General features: G+C 52.3%; 4 protein-coding genes across 9 annotated transcripts; 2 read left to right on the top strand and 2 right to left on the bottom strand.

The window, feature by feature from the left end:
- Positions 1–6,234: 6,234 nt before the first annotated feature.
- CENATAC (centrosomal AT-AC splicing factor) lies at positions 6,235–9,506 on the top strand (the record flags this gene model as incomplete). The annotated part of the gene is made up of 9 exons (XM_079545906.1): positions 6,235–6,518; positions 6,603–6,768; positions 6,853–6,915; positions 7,055–7,119; positions 7,768–7,873; positions 8,229–8,259; positions 8,667–8,756; positions 8,857–8,989; positions 9,461–9,506. 9 exons carry the CDS (start codon positions 6,235–6,237, stop codon positions 9,504–9,506), a joined length of 984 nt encoding a protein of 327 aa, XP_079402032.1.
- Positions 9,507–10,354: 848 nt separating this feature from the next.
- RPS25 (ribosomal protein S25) lies at positions 10,355–12,194 on the bottom strand. The gene is made up of 5 exons (XM_079545907.1): positions 12,136–12,194; positions 11,822–11,917; positions 11,335–11,518; positions 10,801–10,899; positions 10,355–10,424 (listed from the first exon to the last, which is right to left on the bottom strand). Exons 1-4 carry the CDS (start codon positions 12,136–12,138, stop codon positions 10,805–10,807), a joined length of 378 nt encoding a protein of 125 aa, XP_079402033.1. The 5' UTR covers positions 12,139–12,194; the 3' UTR covers positions 10,355–10,424; positions 10,801–10,804.
- An 87-nt stretch (positions 12,195–12,281) lies between these two features.
- Positions 12,282–13,620, top strand: TRAPPC4 (trafficking protein particle complex subunit 4; the record flags this gene model as incomplete). Of its 5 annotated transcripts, none has more annotated exons than XM_079545697.1 (5): positions 12,282–12,456; positions 12,523–12,590; positions 12,833–12,881; positions 12,957–13,083; positions 13,542–13,620. In XM_079545697.1, 5 exons carry the CDS (start codon positions 12,282–12,284, stop codon positions 13,618–13,620), a joined length of 498 nt encoding a protein of 165 aa, XP_079401823.1. The 5 variants fall into 5 exon arrangements, with proteins under 5 accessions (XP_079401823.1, XP_079401822.1, XP_079401820.1 ...); XM_079545696.1 differs by having other exon boundaries at positions 12,800–12,881; XM_079545694.1 differs by having other exon boundaries at positions 12,523–12,697; positions 12,778–12,881.
- A 1,822-nt stretch (positions 13,621–15,442) lies between these two features.
- SLC37A4 (solute carrier family 37 member 4) lies at positions 15,443–21,739 on the bottom strand (the record flags this gene model as incomplete). Of its 2 annotated transcripts, XM_079545755.1 has the most annotated exons (9): positions 15,443–15,609; positions 15,884–16,022; positions 17,026–17,091; positions 17,668–17,781; positions 18,532–18,617; positions 18,963–19,121; positions 20,214–20,457; positions 21,273–21,505; positions 21,592–21,739. In XM_079545755.1, 9 exons carry the CDS (start codon positions 21,737–21,739, stop codon positions 15,443–15,445), a joined length of 1,356 nt encoding a protein of 451 aa, XP_079401881.1. The 2 variants fall into 2 exon arrangements, with proteins under 2 accessions (XP_079401881.1, XP_079401882.1); XM_079545756.1 differs by lacking the exon at positions 17,026–17,091.
- Between the last annotated feature and the right edge of the window lie 108 nt (positions 21,740–21,847).

Here is a 21,847-nt window from a genome sequence, read left to right as displayed (position 1 = left end):
TCAGTGCTGGATGCACGCCGTCTTCCCAGCACGCAGCATCACAGAAGCAGAGCTCACAGCCATTGTGCTTTTCCGGCAATAGTAAGGTTTTGGGGGGGCGTCCCACGGCACAGGCAGGATGAGAAAGACGAGCCAGCAGCGCCCAGGCTGACCCCTGGAGGATCAGGCAGCTCGCAGCAGGAGCAGAGGCACCGCAGACCTTTGCCCCAGGCCCCCGGCAGCCCGGGCTCGTCGCCCAAAGGCGCGGCATCAGCGCGTCTGGCAACAGCAGCTCTCCACAATATCGGTATTATGAAACGTTCACCTTATTAACCGCCACTCGCACGGCTACACAGAACTGCACACAAGCGGCCGGCTCCTCCGGCCTCAGGAATACGTGCGTATCCCTCCGTTTCGTTGGCAGAAACACAAAAAGAAAGAAAGATTCCCTTCTTCGCAAAGAAACCCGCTCTGCGTGCAAGGCTTCCGAGGCAGCCTAACACCGGACTCCCACTCTCTGGGCCGGCCCGGGATTCTGACATTTCCCGTGCCCCCGGGGCAGCTTCTCAGGGAGGAGCCGCTCGCGGTGCGGGACGCCGGGGGACACCGGGAGCCGCCCCCGAACCGCGCGGGGCCCCGCAAAGCGCCGGCTGAGCGCAGGGGAGGCGCCGCGGCGGCTGAGGGCCCGAGCGGCTGTTATGGCGCCCCCTTGCGGCCGCGGGCGCCCCGGGCGGTGGCTCCGCGAGAGCGGATAACGGAGTGAGGGGGCCGGGGGGGATCTGAGCGAAGTGAAGGAGGAACTGTGGCTGAAAAAATGCCGAGAGCAGATTTTACATCCAGCCACGCAATGAAAGAAGTGAATGGCTGCGGCGTCCTCGCTCCTGCCAAGCAAACACCCCCTTCCAGGAGCAGCAACTGGCACTGGAACCACTGAATCACCCCTTCCTGCGTGCCCTGCTTTAATATCTGCCTAACAGGTACCTTACAGCAGTTCACAGCTGTGCATACTCAGAACTGATCATTAAAATCCTCTCTCAGGTGGAAGGCAGTGCAGGAGGGCTGAGCATCTGGCAGCAGGTATCCAGGAGCACTGAAGGCTGAGGTGCTTTGCCAGGGCAAAAACCGAGGCAGGGTCTGTTTAGATGGGAAAAGTCAGGGCCAGAGGCAGTGGAGCACAGCCCTGCTGCTCTCTCTTCCTCTCACAGTTTAAGGAGAGATGTTGCATTGGAAGCACTAAGGCACATCACGCAGCTGCGTGAGGAGCAAGGAAACCAGAGAAGCCAACAAGTGTTAATTCATTAAGATGGGGTATCTCAGCCCCTTGCAACTTTCTGTGCATGCTCTTGAAAAGGCCCTCAAAGCAAGCCCTTCCTCCTTGGGCAGAGCAAGAGGTAGCATACAGACAGCGCAGGAGACTTGGGCAGCTTCTCCTCCCTTTTTTTCTCTCACCCGTATATCAGTGCCACACCAGTGACCGAGCTCCAGGCCACACGAGCACCATTACTTCCTCCAGCTCCTTCAGGCCTTGCCGTAATTCCCTGTTCTTCCTTCTGACTGCTGCCTTCCTGCTGGTTACCAGAATCCTTATGGGTTTCCCCACCCCCTGACAGCTCTGTGCCCAAGGTGGAAAAGGGGAAAGGGAAAAAGGAGTTTTTCCAGAAGCCAATGAAACGCAACTGTGAACATAGTTCCCATGGTAACAGCCAGATCCAGAGGAAGAAAAGGGAATGCAAATTGGATTACAGAGGGGATGAACAGGGAGGGATGAACCACGTGCATCAACCAGACCGAATAGCACCTGTGTGTGTATCTGACAGGTACCCGGTTCCCTCTCCAGCTTCGTGCCTGCGTGCACTGCAGAGTCCTGTCCCCAGGTCCCCCCTGCACAAAAGGGCTCACAAGAGGAAGAAGGAGCCGGATTCCTACTAAGGGACTCCATTGAGGAGCACAGTTCTGGACATTAATTGAGATAAAGCTGCTCCACTTTTCGGGGATGTCAATCTGAGTGGGAGGCATTTGGTACAGCTGATACATTTTTCCTCATACACAGCTCTTCCATATGAGGTTGTCCTGCTCAGAACTGACAGTGCATCTGTTGAGATTGGCTCTTAGAAACCAAATGTTCTTGAAAATATAAAGGGCTCTTCCCTCACATATAAAGTTGTTTAAGTATTTTTTACTTTAAAACAACAACAGAAAACCACCCTGCATTTCTGTCCCACCTCCCATAGCTGCTACCAAGGGCTGAGAGCAAGCACTGGTCTGCTTCAGCAGGAAGACCCCGTGTCCAGGGGCAGGCCTGCTTCCTCCTCAGAGATTGCCCTGGGATCAGCACGGACTGCAAACTCTGGAAGAGGACATCCCATCTGTTCCACATAGGAGCCACACAGCTCTGCAGCCTCTGACTGCCTTGCTATGCAAGGCACAGAAGTTGCAGTTATCCAGCATGGCCTGCAGCACGAGCTGCTCTTTCTTTGCAGGGAATCGGCCACACTGGTGGCGAAGCACAGCGACGGCGGGCTGCAGCACTCCTGTGAGCGTTGCTTGCCTCATTAGCATTCAGCACATGGCTCAAGCAGCTTTTACATTACTCCTTCCTGACTCTGGGACCTCATGCGTGAGTCATAGGTTTGCACATTTGCTTTTCCTAATCTCTGCAAGCCCCCAACACATGGCAAATGCTGTTCTGAACAGTTCCTTTCCTTTCTGCACGTGCACAACCTTCTCACTTTTGCTGAGAAGCAATCATCCCCTGCCCCCTGTGCTCACATGGCCCACCACCTTCTCACTGAGACCTCACATCTTGTGAGCGGGTATTGAGCCCACTTACACCGAAGAAACAAAAGCAAAAGGCTGTGAGCACTGCTCCTTTTTTCTGTTTCCCAATCACAGTTGAAAAAAAAGAGCTTTTGCTTTGCACCTTTCTCTCCACTTCAAACCACAGGAATCTCTGCAAGGCACACGATGCAAAGAAGAGATATGAGGACTGGAAGTGTGGCCCCAGTCCATGAGACATGGAGTGCACTACCCAGGCATGCAGCTAAGCAGGATGTGCACACCTCTGCCAGGAAGAAGACCCAACAGCTCTCAGCAGAGCTTCTTGCATGGGCAGCCAGCATGCCACAAGCACTGCCAGCTTCTCCTGGTTGCTTGCAGAAACCTCTATTTCTCCTTATATTCCAGTAATGCAAGAAAACCAAGTCACTGTCTGAGCAACACCGCCAGTAAATGCTAGAGAAGGGTGATGATGTCCCTTTAAATGTTACTAAAGTGTTGTCAATGGATCTGCCATGGTAGAAGAGTTAATCCCCCCCAGCCCCTCTCAGCCACTGTGATGGGATAATTAGATGCGAGGGCTCAGCACAGATGATGCTCCAGTTGCTTAGCAACTAATGGTTTCCATGGAAATGGCAAAGCACAGCCTTCAGAGCGGTAAGTGAGCAGTGCAGCAGGGCAGGGAAAGATGCCTGAAACTCCTGCACTGATCCTCTCCTCCAGAATCACTCAGAGGCCTTGAGGTATTAGGGGAACGGGAGGGGGTGCCTTAAAGATACAAGCTCTTGCAAGCTGCAGGAAAAAGGTGATTTATTTGGGGTTTTTTAGATGAAACGTGTAGTGACATGGTCCTCCTGACTCTGAACTGACAAGAACAGCGAGGCTGAATTACACAGAGCTGCCTTATGCCCAAACACACAGACTGTCAGCATCCCGCTGCTGCCAGGCACGACAGCCATGGGCTGCATCTCTTCCAACCCAGCACTGCACGTGTTGGCAGCACGGCTCACTGCTGTGCTGTGGCATGGCCACAGCTTCAGCTGAGCAGAGACAACCTTGGCTGCCAAGCTGCTCTCCATCATATTTGAAAAGTCATGGCTGTCAGACAAAGTCCCTCGTGATGGGAAAAGGGGAAACATCTCTCCTGTTTCTAAGAAAGGAAGAAAGGAAGAAAGGAAGACCTGGGAACTATAGGCCAGGGAGCCTCACTTCTGTGCCTGGGAAGATTGTGGAGCAGATTCTCCTGGAAGAGATGTTAAGGAACATTGGGATAGTGGGGTGAGACAGCCAGCACGGCTTCACCAAAGGCAGAGCGTGCCTGACCCATGCAGTGGCCTTCTGTGATGGAGTGATGGCATCGGTGGGCAAAGGAAGGGCAACTGATGTCACCTGCCTGGAGTTGTGCCTTTGGAGGAAGAGATGTCTGTGGGGAGACCTCATTGCAGCCTTCTTATGGCTGCAGATTTCCAAAATCTCAGCCCCAGTGGTACCACAGGCAGCACACCAACACAGGCAACACAGCAACACAGGTAACACAGGCAGCACAGTGACAGATCATCTTAAGTGAGATCACATGGCATGTGTGGGACAACCAGGGGATCGGGCATAGCCAGAATGGATTCATGAAAGGCAGATCCTGCCTGACCAACCTCATCTCCTTCTATGATTGAGTCACCCACCTGGTGGATGAGGGAAAGGCTGTAGATGTAGCCTACATTTCAGCAAAGCCTTTGACACTGTCTCCAGTAGTATTGCCATGGAGAAGCTGCAGCCTGTGGCTTGGACAAGTGCACTCTTTGCTGGGTAAAGAACTGCTCCTCTGTCCTCACACCTGTCCCTGCCTGCAGTGCACACTGCTGACTTCAGTAAGGCCTTTGACATTGTCTCCATGTAATAAAACTTAGAAAACATGAGATAGATGAGCAGACAGCGAGGTGAGCTGGGGACTGGTGACTGGCAGAGCTCAGAGGCCTGTGACCAGCAGCACGAAGAAGGTCCTGAGTGTCCTGGTTGGCCATGAGCAGCAGTGTGCCCTAGTGGCCAAGAGGGCCAGTGGTATCCTGGGTGCATTGCACAGAGCATAGCCAGTGGGATGAAGAAGGTGATCCTCCCCTCTGCTCTGCCTCTTTGAAGCCACATCTGGAGCCCTGTGTCCAGTTCTGGGCTCCCCAGTTCAAAGAAGACAGAGATCTCCTAGAAAGAGTGCAGCAGAGGGCCAGAAAGATGACGAAGGGCCTGGAGCATCTCCCGTGTGAGGGAAGGCTGAGAGCCCTGGGATTCAGTCTGGGGGAGAGAGGGCTGAGAGGGCATCTCAGCACTGTTTGTAGATATCTACAGGGAGTCAAGTCGTTGGGGCTGGGCTTTTTTTGCTGGTGTTTAGTAATAGGACACGGGGCAACAGGCAGAAACTGGAACCCAGGGAGTTCCACATGAACAGAAGGAGGGATTTCTTCACTGTGGGAGTGACAGAACACTGCAACAGGCTGCCCGGAGAGGTGGAAAGTCTCCTCTGGAGATACTCAAGACCCATCCAGACGCCCACCTGAGCAACCTGCCATAGGGAACTGTTTTAGCAGGGGGTTGGACTCGATGGTTTCCAGAGGCCTGGCAGTGTCCGCAGCTCCAGCCATGAAGGCTGTGACAACCACTGGTACCGCTCTGCTCCCCAGTGCCCACAGCCCAGGTGCCCCCAGGCCCAGCCTGCCCCCCACCGCCCTGATCTGAGGCCCGGCACGCACCGAAACAGCCACCGAACATTTCAAACTCCGTCCCCCATTGCTTTCAAACGAGGAAATCAAAGCGGAGCGCTGCGCTTTGTTCTGTGGGGGAGCGGAGATGGAGGTGAGCAGCAGCACAGCCCAGCACTGCTTCAATCGGCCCCAGCCCTGCTTTGAAGCGGAGCAGAAATCTGAGAGGAGGGGCAGGGATCCGAGTTCTGCTCTTTCACTGCAGCTTCACAGAACTGAGAGATGTGGGGGGTATGAGCGAGCCTTGCCCGTGCCGGAGAATACACCTCTGCGCAGGCAGAGCACAGAGCCAGAGTGTGATGAGAGCAGGAGCAATGCTGCGCAGCCAAACCTTCGCAGCCTCTTCTTTTTCCCACAGTTCAGCCCCACATGCTGCCCTCTGCTTTAGAGCCACACAGGATGAAGGGCAGCACACTGCGTCCACATGCAAGGCGATTTTCTGTTAGGAAGCCTGAAATTAGGCACGGGTTGCCCAGAGAGGCGGTGGTGCCCCGTCCCTGCAGACAGCCAAGGTCAGGCTGGACGGGGCTGTGAGCACTGCTGAGCTGTGGGTGTCCCTGTGCGCTGCAGGGAGCGGCACCAGGCGGCCTTCCAGCTCCTTCCCACTCCCATGGTCGTACAACTCTCTGCCGCCAGGGGGAGCCCTAAAGCGATGGGAGGAGCCTCGTTAAGCCCCGCGGACGCGGCTGTGGGCGGGGTTGAAGCGAGGCTCCTCCCGCGGCGCTCAGCGGCCATGGCGGTGTATCGCTGCTGGCTGTGCCGCCGCACGTTCTTCACCGGCCGCCGCCATCTGTACAGCACCGCGCACCGGCAGCGGCTGCAGGAGGCGCTGGGCCGCTTGGAGGAGGAGGTGGCGGCGGCGCGGGCGGCGCTGGACGGCGCTGCGGTGCGGCTCTACGACCCGGCGGAGCACGAGCGGCGCGTGTGGTGTCTGTGCTGCGGACGAAGCGTGCGGAGGGACGGGAGGAGCGGAGCGTTGGCTCTGCCCCACGCCGGGCTCCTGCAGCACCTGGCCGGGTAGGAGCGGGCGGTGGGCTCGATGCCAGTCGTGACCGCGGTGCCGGCCGTGACCGCCGTCCCTCCGCGCTCTTCCCGACCCAGGGCTGAACACCGACAGGAGACGGTGCGGTTCTGGAGGGAGAACCGCGCGGATGCGGCGCTGCGGGAGCGGTTCGTGGTGCCGGCTGAGGAATACGAGCGGTTCGCGGCGGCGTTGCGGAAGGCGGTGGGAGCGCACGAGGAGCGTGAGGAGGAAAACATCCGGCAGGTGAGGGATGCGGAACCCCCGCAAACAGCCCTCCGACCTCCGCTCGTTAAGGGACCGCCCCTCAGCGCCGCTCTGTCCCCGCAGATGGCGGCCCGCATCCGGGAGGCGGAACGGAGGCAGCGGGACACCGTGCGGGCGGCCCTCGAGGTTGGTGCCGCGGAGCTGAGCCGTATCCAGCGCTGCTGCGCCGAGCGACGGGGGTTGGACGGGACGGGAAGGGAGGGGGGGGTTGGCGGGCATCGCTGAGTACCAGAAATCTCGTTGCTTTTTCCTGAATCGAACTCAGCCTCCAACAGAGACAGAGCGTTGTGTTGGACCTCCCGGCTGCAGCTCCGCCGTGGGATCTGCCCGGTAAGAGCCGTTTCCCCGCCCCAATCCCGGGCCTCAGCATCCTCCGTTCATTCATGTCCTTAACCAACTTTTACCTGAAGTATGGCAGGCAACAAATGCCCAGGCAAATTGTTCTCCTCTCCACAAAGAAGTATGTAATCAGCAACCATCATAAAAATGCACTGTGTGTACTCATTGTGGCCTTCCAGTACAGTATATAAGTATATACAGTATGTACTTCCAGGCAGTATACAAACAGGAGGGGGAATTTTACATGGGGATGTAAACTTTACATGTACACTATTTACACGGGGATGGTTTTAAATTAAGACAGGGGAGGTTTAGGTTGGATATTAGGAGGAAGTTTTTCAGCCAGAGGGTGGTGAGGCACTGGCACAGGTTGGCCAAGGAGGCTGTGGATGCCCCATCCCTGCAGGCATTCAAGGCCAGGCTGGATGTGGCTCTGGGCAGCCTGGGCTGCTGGTTGGTGACCTGCACACAGCAGGGGATTGGAGCTGGATGAGCACTGTGCTCCTTTTCAACCCAGGCCATTTTATGATAAACCAAGACCAATTCTCCTTTTTTTTCTTATCACAAAACTCACTGAACACCACTTCAGTGCTGTTTCAGGCTCATCTCTCAGCCTGCTTTGTGGTTCCTGTGTTCCAGGGACATCTCTGGTTGTGCTGAGCTGTCCGGCCCAGGCGTGATGCAGACAGGACCAGATTTAAGCTGGATGGAATCAGGCCAGGCTTTGACCTTCATTGGCCACCAGGTGGGAGCACAATGTTGTTAATGAATTCAACTTAAGTAGCTACAAATTACATGTTACGAAACAAAACGAGGGGTTACAGTCACCCCAGTGAACCTGGTGCTGAAAAAGGCATCTTTGCAGTCAAGCAATGAGCTGAGATTTACACTGGGTCGCACTTACATTGAAGCAAACTGTTTAAAATGCGTTTTAAGAGAGCTCTCCTTAGAGACAAGAGAACAGTTGCCCTTTTTGTAGCAGAACTGGAAGGGAATTTCTCAGATGTTCCTTGTGTGCGGCACTCGCGGTGTCACCCCCTGGTCACAGAGGCACTTAAAAGCATCACTTGTTAATTACTGTTTTATCTTCCCCTTAACAGGAAACAGAAGGGAAAGGAAATGTTCATACAGGTAATCTTGCTTGCTTCTCAGCTACTTTTCCAGCTACCCTAAAAACACGGGTTGCAAGAGGGGTAACTTACAGCAGTTTTGGAATGGTTATAGCATACCCAAAGGTGCTGGCTCTTGTGCTACAATATTGATGTGCAAATATCAATAATAATAATGCTAATATAGAACACTTTCATATTGTGCTGCTGCTGTGCAAAGTGTCTGGCTTTAGGTGTGATTTGGCCTTGGCCTTAACCAAGGCAGGCCAGAAGCCTTTTTTTGCCTTATTTACAGAACATAAACTTGACTTTTTCTTTAATGCTTACTTTACAAGGTGCAGGTACAGGGGAAGAGGGAATATTCCCTCTCTCAGGTTGAGCCATTAATTTTACTGCAGTGATTGAATGCATGTTCCCTGTGCCTTCCAGGAGCAAAACCTCCCTGGCTAACAGATGAAGATGAGGAGGATGGAAGCAAACAACAAATTGGACCTTCGTATGAGGAATTTCTCAAGCAAAGTAAGCAGCTTATATACATTTACCTTTAAATACACTCCAGTACTGCACTGAAGAATCAAAAGGAATTTGACTGAAAAATTCTCCCCAAATTGCCTTTTAGAGGAGAAGCAGAAGCTCAAAAAGCTTCCAGCAGAGCGTGTTGGTGCCAATTTTGACCATACCTCCCAGACAGGGGACAGCTGGCTTCCTTCCTTCGGCCGTGTTTGGAATCATGGCAGGAGGTGGCAGTCCAGGTGAGCCTGAATAGCACAGGACTGATGCTGAGTTGAGTGTGAGCAGAGGACACCGAGCTGAGTGGTGCAGCAGACACAACAGCAGGAAGGGAACCATCCAGAGGGACCTGGACAGGCTCAGAAAGTGGGCACGAGAGAACATGATGAGGTTCAGCAAGGCCAGGTGCTGCTCCTGCCAACAAGAAGGCTGACAGTCCCCAGGGTGGCAGCAGGGGGAGGAGATGGAGGGGGCTGTGCCCCTCTGCTCTGCCCCTGGAAGGCCCCACCTGCAGTGCTCTGTGCCTTCCAACCCCATCAGCCATTCTATGATGGCTATCAAGCAGCTGAAGCACGGTTCACTGAAATAACTGAACAAATTGAGGGGAGCTCCTGCTGTAAATTATCACATGTAGCACTATTCTATGAGATGAGGCAGTTTTCATTACCTCTTTATAAAGGTTATTGAATGCTGACATCTGTGCTCTCTTTCAGACATCAGTTTAGAGCCGAATCAGGAGGAAAGAAAAAAAAAAGGTGATCAGAAGAACACAGAACAACCCAGGCTCTGGTCTCTGTGAAAAGGTGGACTAGAGATAGCTGTACCTCCTGTACTCGTGTATGTATGTACACATCTAGACGCATTCAGTCTCTTGAAAGGTCATATTAGTAGGGAAGTGATGAGTTGAGCACCGTAACTGAAAGCTACGTGGGAAGGGGAAGCTGCAGCAGATTCCATGTACCATGGATCCAGGCATTGATTTCTGAAGTCACAGACAATACAAAGCCAGATCCTGCCAGCAGGGATAGTCCCTTGCCCAGACAGTGCCTTTGCAGGCAGAAATTCCACCTTACACAGCATGTCTTGCCCCTGTGCTACGTTGCATTTCAGCATAGTATCTCCTTAAATAAACTTATTCAAAAATCCAGTTCTGCCTCCCATGAAGGGTAACTAATTAACTTTCAGCAGGAGAAAGGAAGGCTCAGATTTTTTTTTGTATCCCTCTAAATAATGCTCTTTCACTTTAAGTCTGTTATCTCCATTTACCCTGCCCTGATCAATCTTGTTTCCTTGCGAAGAACCAAAGGGGCATGGCTGGTTAGAAGTTGGAACAAACAATCAAAATCTCCTACCCTATGCAAGGAAGAGGCTTCTGTTTTCCTCTTACTAAAACTGAATGTGTCTCACGTCAACTGTAGCAGCTACTGCTGTTAAGCATTCTTTTATCATGGGAAACTTTATGCTGCATTTGCAGTGCTTTATAAAACCAAAAAAAGAGAAAACCTGTCAAGAAGTGGCTGATGTAACAAGCTAAACCCCAATTTATACCAGAATCTACCCTGAGTAACACATGAATAATGAAACATACACATTTTTGAAAAAGAAGGGAAGTAATTATTTCAATAATTTTATTGTATGCATCTGTGTAAGACGTTGCTGAGGAGGTCGCTGGAGAACCTGCAAAGCAAGAAGTCCCAAATCAGACCAGCAGCTCAAAGCAAATGACTGGGAGTCTCTGCTTAAACAAGGGCAATCAGTCACAGCATGCTTTGGCAGCAAGGATGCATGATCTGCCCACAGTGGTGGGAAAGATGCTGCTGCCTTCCCCATCCAAAGGGCAATGCAGACAAAACAGCAGATTCTTCTAATCCCAAGGGCTGACGTTTCCAGAAATTCCACGTTAAGAGTGCAAGTAACAGCCTCTGAACAGACTGGAGAAGTGACCAACCCCGAGCAACATGGAATCACTCATCACATGCTTCCTGCTGCTGCGTGCAGCTGTTTGCTAGCCCTGGATGTGGTGAAACCCAGTACACAAACACTGCTGTCTCACCTTCCTATGCGTCCTCCCCTGCAGCAGGAGCATCTCCACCTTTTGTGTTTCTGGTGTAGATCACTTGGGCTCGGTGCTTCGACACCAGTTTGATCAAACCTGTGAAAGAGGTGGTTTGAGTGCACATCTACTGCATGATACCAGGGATGTTGTGCAGTCATTTTAATGCAGTGAGCAAAAAGATGTCCAACAGCAAATACCCCTAGGGTTCATGATATTTAATGTTACAGATTAAAGACTGTTTCCACAGAAAGAATGGAATCGGTGTTAGCAGGGATAATGACTGAGCATACACACACACAAAGGGTTTTGTTCAAGACCAGGAGTGGCTGCGTTACAACCTATTTTAACAGCATTTTCTTAGCACAGCATTACTACTAAATGCATCTGAGCCTTCGAAATACAGATGAAAGCAGCAGCCTTTGAAAACATGCTGAAATGTGTATTTCAGGTGCAGCATATAATGGTGTAAAGTAGTGGTAAAAATCCCCAATTCCAGCAGCCTGGTGTTCTTCCAGAGTTTTGAAGGCTTACCTTTACCGAGCAGTTCCTGCAGAGCAGCCCTGGCCAGAGAGCCTCGAATCTTCAGTCTCTCTGAGACCACCGCTGGCGTGATGAGTTTGTAGTTGGGCACCTCTTTGCACAGCTTGTCGTAGGTGGCCTTGTCAAACAGCACAAGGTTGTTCAACTTGTCTCTCACTTTCCCCTTGGACCACTTCTACTCAAAAAGGGAGAAACCAACCGTTAATCCATCTTCTAAGCAATCTCTAAAGACTGGCCTCGGTCTTTCTGCACGTCCTACGCACCACCCTCAGCTGGCTCCGTCTCGCCCCTCAAACAGAACAAACGAGGCACGTAGGAGCAAAGCGTGGGGTTACTCGGATTGAACGCTGCGCTCTGCGATTCTCCGCTCCTACAGCGGCTCCCACAGCCCGACGGCACCCACAGCGCGCAGCCAGAGCCCGGCTCGGGCCGTGTGTGGGTAAGGCCGGCGGCCCCGCTCTCCCCCGCGGGCTCCCACCTTTTTCTTGGCCTTTCCGCCCGACTTGTTGACCGGATCCTTGTCCTTCTTGGCGGACTTGCCGGCGTCCTTCTTCTTCTTATCGTCTTTGGGCGGCTGCGAGACGGGAGAAGGGACGGAACGATGAGGGAAGGCGCCGGCGCCCCCGCCGCTCGCTCCGACCCCCCGCCGCTCGCTCCGACCCCCCGCCGCTCGCTCCGACCCCCCGCCGCTCGCTCCGACCCCCCGCCGCTCGCTCCGACCCCCCGCCGCTCGCTCCGACCCCCCGCCGCTCGCTCCGACCCCCCGCCGCCCGCACCCGGCCCCGCGCTCACCATGCTGCGGCTGCTCCCAAGATGTCCGCTGAGAAAGGAAGCTCCGCACGCGCGGCAGCCGGAAGACCCCGCGGGGGAGGGCGGGTGCCGTGACGTCACTTCCGCCGGCAGACGCGACGACGTCACTTCCGCGGGCGGGCGGCGCCATGGCGATCTTCAGCGTGTACGTGGTGAACAAGGCGGGCGGCCTCATCTACCAGCTGGATCACTACGCGCCGCGCAGCGACACCGAGAAGACGTTCAGCTTCCCGCTGGACCTGGTCCTGCGCCCGCGCGACGAACGCGTCGTTGTGGCCTTCGGGCAGCGCGACGGCATCCGCGGTGCGCGCCGGGCGTGGGGGGTGCCGGGCCGCGCCGGGCCCCGCTGACACCGCGCTGTTCCCGCAGTTGGCCACGCCGTGCTTGCCATCAACGGCGCCGAGGTCAACGGGCGCCTGACGGCCGACGGCAAGGATGTGCTGGAGTTCCTGAGCAACCCCGCCAACTACCCCGTGTCCATCCGCTTCGGCCGCCACCGCCTCTCCTCCAACGAGAAGCTGATGTTGGCCTCCATGTTCCACTCGTGAGCCGGGAGCGGCGGGGCCGGGGTGGGGAGGGGGAAGGGGGCGGCGGGGCCGGGGGCTCAGGGCCGTTTCCTTGCAGGCTGTTCGCTATCGGCTCGCAGCTCTCCCCGGAGGTGGGCAGCTCAGGCATCGAGATGCTGGAGACCGACACCTTCAAGCTGCACTGCTTCCAGACGCTGACAGGTACTGCCTGGCCTGCTCTGCTCTGCAGGGCTGCCAGGGGCTCAGCCCTCCTCATGCTCCTCTTTGTCGTTCCAGGGATTAAATTTGTGGTGCTCGCTGACCCCAGGCAGGCAGGGATAGATGCTCTGCTCCGCAAGATCTACGAGATTTACTCTGACTTTGCTCTGAAGAATCCTTTCTACTCTCTGGAGATGCCCATCAGGTAAGGGAGAAGCCTACTAGTAAGAAAGTAGCCTCACCCTGCTCTGCTTTGTGCCTGTGCAGTAACAAGTGCTGGCACAGCCCAGATACAGAGATGACAGAAGAGGAAAAACAGTGACTGCTGCAGGTATGCAGGGGAGTTGGACCACGTGACCTTTAGAAGTCCCTTCCAACTCATTTCTGATTCTACATGGCAGTGCTTCTTCCAGTGCTGCGCTACTAAAGAAATGGGAGTTGCTTCTCCTTGGTGTGATCCGTGCAGTCCTAATATAGTGTTAAAGTCCATATGAGAAGCTTTCTTCTTAGCTGACAGCCAGTCCCAGGTTGACAGCAGATTGCTCTCTTAAGTTACAGAATCTCTCCTTGAAGGATGCACAGCCAGGCACTGTAGAGGTGCTGTCTGCCTTGGCCTTTCTATAAATAAAGCCATCCATCCTCTTCTGATTTTCTCAATTTCAGATGTGAATTGTTTGATCAGAACTTGAAGCTTGCTTTGGAGGTGGCTGAGAAAGCTGGACCATTTGGACCTGGATCATAGAAAATGAGTTGCCTGTTGCGTGGTCTCCTCTCCATGAAGAGCAGGGCCTTTTTCTTCCCTGGCAGCTGTGTCCCAGAGCTCTCTTCACCACAGCAGAGACCTCATAGTCTGAAAACATGTTTCCTATCTCCCAGGATACTGCGTTCTGCTCCTCTCATGTAAAATTGACCTTAAACAGATTTATTACTGCTCTTTACTTCTGGGCTACAGAAGCTTTTTCTGGTGTTGTAGCTCCTAGACCTGTGAGTGAACAGTGGAAGACACAGCGTAGCTCTACTGCAATTGTTTCCTTTCACGACTGTATATATGAATTTTTTCTGTATAGCTCTAATTTATGATTTTACAAAGGGTTTCTGTGTAGAAATAATAAACATTCCTTAGAGAGGTGGATGTTGTTTTCTGTCCTGTTTTCTCTTGGGAAGGCCTATTTACACCATTACCACCTCACGAGGAAAAGGGGTTTTGGACAGTTCTGCTTTCACCAATCTCCTCAAGACAACCAGAACCCTAAAGACACTGCTCCAGTTTTATTTCACAGATAGTACAAGATATAATTAAGTACAAAATGTCCTTTACTTCCATTATTTTAATTAAGGCTGACCATCTGCTCTTGCAACCAAGCTGCTCAGTTAAGTACCTGTGATTCCTCAGGAGTTGAACTCTCCTCTTCCAGGATCCAAAAGCAATAAATCCCTCTGGGGAAAGCATGAGGATATTCAACAAAACCATGACCAGAAACCTGAGTCCAGTTATTGCCAAGAGTGTTGGGTTAGAGTGAGCAGTGCTGCCCACAGTCAGCGGTAGCCCCGCTCAGGTTTTCTCTGAGACAGACCAGAGCTGTAAGAAATGCAGTTTGGGGCTGAAAACGTTCTAGATCATACATCTTTTAATGACAAAACGCAACCCAATGCTAGAAATACTAGCTAACATAAAACCTAGCTGCAGAAGATGTGTGCCTGAGGCAACTGCTGTTGCAATACCTGCTCTCAGTTATCCTAACTGCTCTGCAGTGTGCGCTGCGAGCCGAGCTGGCAGCAGCTGCCTACCTTGCAAATCATTAACATCATAAACAGGAGTCACACTGGGCACAATCAGTTAACAGAAGGAGCTTCTGTAAATGCTTTTCCCTGAAGTGCTGAGAGTTTTCTTGGAAACCTGCCTATTTCTAAGTGGCTGTGGAGAGCCACCTCACAGCACATCAATGTTCCACTTGTCCAGAACATAACGCTGCTCTATAAAAAACAATCCAGGGTAAAGCTAAAGCAGCACTGCTCTCAAATCAGTTGTGGAGCTGTACCGTAATAATCATTATTCACTGTTCTGTCAGAGGTCAAGGGCAGAGATAGCAGGGAGCTCTGGCCTAAGTCAACTTAGACAGCTGCATTTACAGCAGCTGCAAGAGATGAATGAACGCAGCAAAGGTGCAAGTCAGTGCTCCTAACAACGAGGTCAAATGACAGTTAATGGCTGAGAACAACAAGGACAAAATGAAATGTGACAGCACCTGAAGCCAGTTATTTTACAGCACTTTTAGCTTAGTACCTCAGGCTGTGAGACCCGCTTGCTTTACCAATAGTGCTGTAAAAAGGAGGTACAGTAAAATCACTGCACGTGTAAACTAGCTGAATTATCACATCTCAAGGGAAAAAGCCATCGGTAGCAGGAACTTTGTGTCTTCAGGCACGTGAAAATGAATGAGAAATTGAGATTTTTATCTAGGTTGCAGCAACAGGTAAACTCACTCTTAGGCCAGTTAAATAAAAAACAAGTATCATTCATTCGCGTCAGTGCAGGAGCATCCTTTTCACCAAGCAGTTTATCCTCAGTCAGCTTTCCTGGGAATCCGCCCCATCTTGGTGCGGATGTTCCTCAGTAAGAAGAAAGCCACAGTGCTCACAGCACAGGTGATTTCAGCCACCCAGAAGGCTGTGGCCCAGCTGTAGTGCTTGGCAATGGTACTGAAGGGCAGTCCAGCCAGAAATCCCCCAACTGTAACGAAAACAAACAAAGCTAGCAACACTTGAACTTCTCACTTTCACCTGGCGATTCTGCTTTCTAACTTTTTGTTTTAGATATTGTTTGAGCATAAAGCACGTGACAAAAACTTGTCACATACACCAGAAAATGTCTCTGGGACTTCCAGCTCACAAGTCTGCTTGTTAGATGTCTTCCTGTGATCATTAACTTGGCACTGAGGAGTCATGCCATACCTCACCAACAACACGAGTCAGTTTCTGGGAAGGGGGAAATGGACATTACTCACCGTTGGCCATTAGAGCCACAATGGCATGGGAGGTGCCACAGAGGTTGGCAGGGGCACTTTCGTTGGCTATAACCCCAAACAGGGCGATGGGCCCATATGAGGAAAACCCAAACACAGCTCCCAAAGTCAGGATCCACAGCTGTCAAAACAAACAACATCTTTGTGTTTTGCCACTGCCAAGTCAGCAGCTACATAGGTGCACAGTACGAGGAAGAGGCTCAGACATTTTCTGGCTGGCACTGATTCCTTAATCTGCAGACAGAAGAGCTCAAGCCTCAAACAACAACCCAGCTGCATCTCCTACACACCAGTCAGCAAGGGCGAGCTTCCCACTGTCCTGCAGGTCAGCCCCTAAGCTGTGTGCACACGACATGCCCCATTCTGTAAGGAAGAACCAGAACATAGATGGGCATGGGCAACAGGCCTGTGAAATGACAGAGAACTGCAACTCAGATCATCTCTAAAAGTGATCCCAGGGACTCCTGACTAAAAAAGCCATTCTCAGTTCAGATGCAAGCAATGGATCAGATAGGGATAAAGACTAGCTAATAACTTTGCTGTCACTAAACAGAAACAACAGTAGCAAAACAGCAACAAAAGCTCAACATTTTCAGTTCGGTGTTAGCATACACAGAAACATTCTGAAGCAGGTAGTTCTTTCTAATCGCTTATGGAAAGACAACAAAGGGTAAGTAACTGTCCAGCCTCCAGATCACAGCATGCCTTATGAACAATAAACACTGTTTCAAGATGCTCAGGAGGGAGTAAGTACCATCGTATTTCCCAGGTGGGGAATAGAAACAGGAAAGAACTTGCCAAAGTTACACAGAAGAGCACCTGCAGGAGAAGGATCATTCCTTCTGAGCACACTCAAACCCCCTTAAGTAACTAAATTTCACCCCATGAGCAGATATCCTCAGAACTTCTTATATGAAACTTGAGAGTTCTGGATTCAGACTTTTTGCAGTCAGTTAGTGTTATCAAATAGTTGTAAGAAAAGGTTTCTTTTACGAAACTTACAGTAATCTTCTGAATGCCCTGGTTCTAAGGTCTGTAGTGCTAACCAACCTTGCAGGATTGGAAAAAAGCAGATCAGTGAAAGCAGAAACAGGCAGAGGGAGAAAGAAATGCAAGGCAGAAACCTCGTGTTCTTTTAGGCCTGTAAGATCAGCTAGAGGTTGGAAGGCTACAGTCCAGAAGTGATTTTCCTGAAGAAGAAAAGAGTAAGATGGAGAAAATATACATTTCAGTTATTTAGCAATCAGTGTCAGATTCAAGTCAGGTATACGCTTAGAAAAAACTGCCAGCTATCTTTAATGTTGAGAATCACTGAACACAACAGACACCTATTGCAAAACATCAACACATCCATCATTTCATTGCTAGGCAGCATCCTGCACCTAGGACTACAGACTCGGGTCAGTTTTCACACTGAAGCTTCAAAGCTGCATTTATCAAAGGCTGCACCAAACTCCTTGCTGATCAACTGTCAGCAGAAGTGCCCTACATTTCTCTGCATGGGCAGCTCTTCTCATAGCATAACGTAACGACATTACATTGACAAAAATTGCCTGAAGTTACTCTCCACCAAAAGGAATTTTTACATTTTCTCTTGGTTTACACCTCTCCTCCATCGCCATCAATGGAACCATTTTCACTTGGTCAGCCTTCAAACACAACACCTAACCCTGCCATCCCACTGCGTTTGCGTGGCTCCCCTCAAGGCACCCCTCCCACCCCTACCCTGCACTTAACTGCTGCCCAACTGCTTGAGCATGGATTACCTTGGGAGAGTTGCCTGTGACTGTTACCCGGAAGAGGAACATGGAGACACACATCCCTGCCATCATGGAAAGGAGCAGCGCGTGCCGAGGGTTCCCGTAGTTTGACAGACCAACCTGTGACACAGCCAGGAAAAACAAGGGTGAGAGCCTGCAAGGATTCCTTCCAGCTTTTTATTCATAGTGAGAATGCCATCCTCACAGCCCTGTCAGAAACATGAGTGGTGCATCAGAAGCACAGCTTTTAGCAAGACTTCTGGCTTCCTTTGAAGAAGAACCCGGTGAGTTGGGTTTTAGTTGTCTTCTGCTGGAAAAAAAATTAATTATCAACAACCACATTGCATCTCTTTCAACATGGAAATTCGGAAAGCACGAAGCAGAACTGGGAACGGGCCTATTTCTTGCAGCTGTGTCCTGCAGAGGCAACACCAGCCTGACTGCACCCAGTTAACACCTCTGTTACACTGCTGAGATGGGCTGCGTGCCTCCAAACTACCTCTGTGTGAAGGGAAAGAGAGGGGTTAAACCAGGAATGGTCTGGTTTTTAGGAGTCCTATTTCAAAGCAGGGTCATTTAGACACAGCTGCATCCAGAAGAGCTTGGGAAGGAAGAAGGAAACATGAAACTGAGAATTTTCTAGCACAAAGCAGCTGTGCTCTGCCTACGCGTCCTGGACATCCTGAATCTCCAGAACAACATAAATGTGCGCACAAGGAAAGTGTAGGTCTGTGTGCACCAATGCAGGTATTACAGGAAGAAAAAAATATACCCTTAAGCACTCCCCAAAGAAGCCACAAACAAAATTCAGAAGCAGCTCACATTGAAGCCGTGCTAGCACACAGCTAGCATGCACACCTGCATACTTACTTTTGCTACTGCTCTGTCAGAAAGGTATCCAGCAGCAATGCTTCCCACCAGGCCCCCGATCTCCAAGGCACTCATGTAGGAACTACCTAGATCAGAGCCAAGGAAACAACAGTCCGTCAGCTGTGGTTGATGTGCTTTAGGCCAAGCTCAGTGCTGCCAGTTTACTGCAAGCTTTGAGCAGCACTGCAGGATGAGATCCTCCAGCTGTGCAGGAACACCACAGTCTGCCAGGAGGGCACAGAACAGCACGGAGGCACTCAGCACATGCAGTAACTGTGTCAGCAACTTATTTCAATACCTGTGTGCATCAAAGCAGCCAGGTGTGTCTGGGTTCTCTTGCTGTTCCCAGCTGAGCTCTCTGAACACCTCTCAAACACACACACACACACACACACACACACAACATCCAAAAGCGCGGCTTTGCATCTTACCCACAAGCATGGATTGTCCCCTCTCCTGGATCAGGAAGAGCTGTCCCCAGTCAGTACAGCAGGTTTTCACACCAAACACCACCAGGTAGCCTGTAGAGAGCACCCAAAGGTATGGCGAGAGGAGCAGCTCTGCCAAAGTGCTGTTGTCACTGGGGGAACCTATAAGAAAGATCAGGATCAGTGTTGCTCCTGCTTGAGCACTGCCACAGAACCACAGCAACTCAGGGGCAGCACGAAAAGCTGTCAGAAGAGCATTTCTGCATAAGGACACCCTCACAGGGAAGATATTCATCCAGAGACGCTGACTTTCAGGTTGTACCTTGGTCTTTGCATCAGTCACACCCTGCAGATGTGATCTCCCCGAAGAACACCCCGGGGAAGCAACACTGCTTTCTTACACTAAGAGAGGCAGTCCAGCAGCACATGCATCACAGGACAGTGCAGGTGATGGATGAGTTTCCACTAGCCTTTAAAATTCAGCAGCAAACCTATGTTGCAATTCTCCTCTACCTCTTCTGCTTTCAGAGATGCATCACGCTCAGTACTTTGAACAAACATTTACTAACCAGATGTCCTAGTTAGGACAAAAAACACTGAGCAGAGTCCACCACAAGGCAGGGGTCAGGAGAACTGTGGAGGGGTGAGGGGAGAGCTGCCTGTCCTCTGCAACAGGGGAGAAAAGCTTAAGGAGCCATTTCCTGCTGCTGCACTTTTTCCTCTCCATTACCCCCTGGAAGGCTCTGCTCACAATCCATAAAAAACAAGGTCCCGTGAAAGCAGGGTGGTATTCAGTATGAGGAAATAATATGGACTGGTGGATGAAACAACAACATTCATGGGCTGGTGGACTGAGGAACAGAACTGCAGTGATGGCCAGGCCCTCCCTCTGCATGTCGCTTCCACAGCCTCAGAAATATCAGCCCCCACCTGCATGTAGCTTGGTGTCTGATTTTTATGTGTGCGTGTGTTTCAGCTATAAGTCATATTATTTCACATACATACCTATAAAATAAAGCACACACATATATATACATATATGTATGATTTTAAAGTAAAACACAACAGCTTGGCACTTAGCAGAATAAAGCTGCTGAAAGCATTCCCTTAAACGTATCCTCCTGAGCAGCAGTTTCAGGAAGAAGAAAGGACTGAGAGCTCTGCCCACTGAGGGTGACACATCTGTACCTGAACACACAGAAGGCACAGCAGCATCTCACACGCTGCTCACTTACAGCTGAATCTATCGCTCACCTTTCTTCCCTTTCTTGGTTCCTTGGTCAATGTTGGGCAGCCCAACATCCGCTGGCTCATTTTTAATCAGGACAAGGCAAACAAAAGAGACAATCACGCAGATGAAGCCAGAGAAGGACAAAGTCATGCGCCAGTCGTAGTTCAGAGACACGAGAGCAGCGACAATGGGGCCTAAGCCTCCAGCCAAGTTCATGCTTGTAGACAGGATTGCCCACCAAGTCCCAAACTGGGAAGGCTCAAACCACTGTGCAACAACAAGAAAAATGGTGTAAGGGATGTGAAAGAAGAATGCAGTGTTGTACCTGAAAAACCTCAATATAACTCCAGTCTGAGTGTTCTGGGCAACCCGAGTACAGCTCTACAAGCCCAGTTGAAGTGGGAGCCTCTCCTCTCGATCTGGGTCGTGTAGAAAGCTCCAAATGTTACGCCAGTGTCAGTCACAGGAGCTTGACAGGTGTTTGTACCATGAGCCAGCTCAGGACTATTTCCATTTACAGACGATGAAACTGAGCCATGGGATGGGAAAGGCAAATCTGTGAGCGTGCAGTTCTGTGTACTCACTGGGTAGGAGCTGCTCCTCCTGGAAACGCTGGCACTGCACTGTGAGCAGTAAGGGGAGAGCTGGGGGATCTTTAGGACTCGCTGCCGCGTTAAGATCCACGCTAACACAAGGAAGAACTTCACTGTCAGAGTGATGGAGCCCTGGAACAGGCCACCCGGAGAGCTGGGGGAGTCTCCTACTCCCGAGATACTGAAGACCCATCTGGAAGCCCACCTGGGCACCTGCCGGTCGGGGGGGTGGGCGATCTTCGGAGATTCCCTCCCAACCCCAGCAATTCTGTGATCAAGCACCGGGCTTAACCACCAGCTCCTCACTGAAAGGTGCGCTCGGAGCCATTCGGCTGTCGGCGACATGAGAACGGCGACACGAGAACGCGCGCTCACAGCGGCGCGCAGTCCGCTCCGACGGCTCCCCTCCGCCCGGCTGCTCCGCTCGGAGCCGGACGCCGCGGCCGCTCGCCCCGTTTCCCACAGCGCTTTTGGATCCCGAACGCTCACCTTCCGCAGCACCTTCCCGCACGGCGGCCAGCCCAGCCCCTGCGCCAGCCCGTTCAGGAACCACAGCGCGGCGAAGGCGCCGACGGAGCCGCTCCACGAGAACAGCACGTTGACGATCCCGACGAGCAGCAGCCCGGCGGCGAACAGCCAGCGCGCGGACAGCCGGTCGGACAGCACGCCGCTCACGAACTTGCTGACGGCGTACGCGGCGGACTGGCTGCTGGTGATCAGACCTGCGGCGGCGCGGCGCGGTGTCAGCGCGGTGTCAGCGCGGCGCTCCCGCAGCCCGGCCCGCAGCTCCCCGCCCGGCTGCACTCACCCAGGTCGTCTTTGTCCAGCGGCACCTCGGCCATGACGGCGGGCATGACGAACGAGAAGGTTTTGCGGTTGAAGTAGTACAGCGTGTACCCGACGAACATGGCTGTGAAGATGACCGCCCGGTACCGCCCGTACCCGCCGACCGCCATCGCGCCGCGCTCCCAGGAACGCCGAGCGGAGCGGAGGAGCCAGCAGCGCCGAGCCCTTCCAAGAACCGGCGGCCGCGAGCGACCCCGGCCGCCCTGCCTAGCGCGGAA

This window comes from Tetrao urogallus (assembly GCF_951394365.1).
Source record: "Tetrao urogallus genome assembly, chromosome: 22".
NCBI classification, from domain to species: Eukaryota; Metazoa; Chordata; class Aves; order Galliformes; family Phasianidae; genus Tetrao; species Tetrao urogallus.
This window is presented reverse-complemented; position numbering and strand designations above follow the sequence as displayed.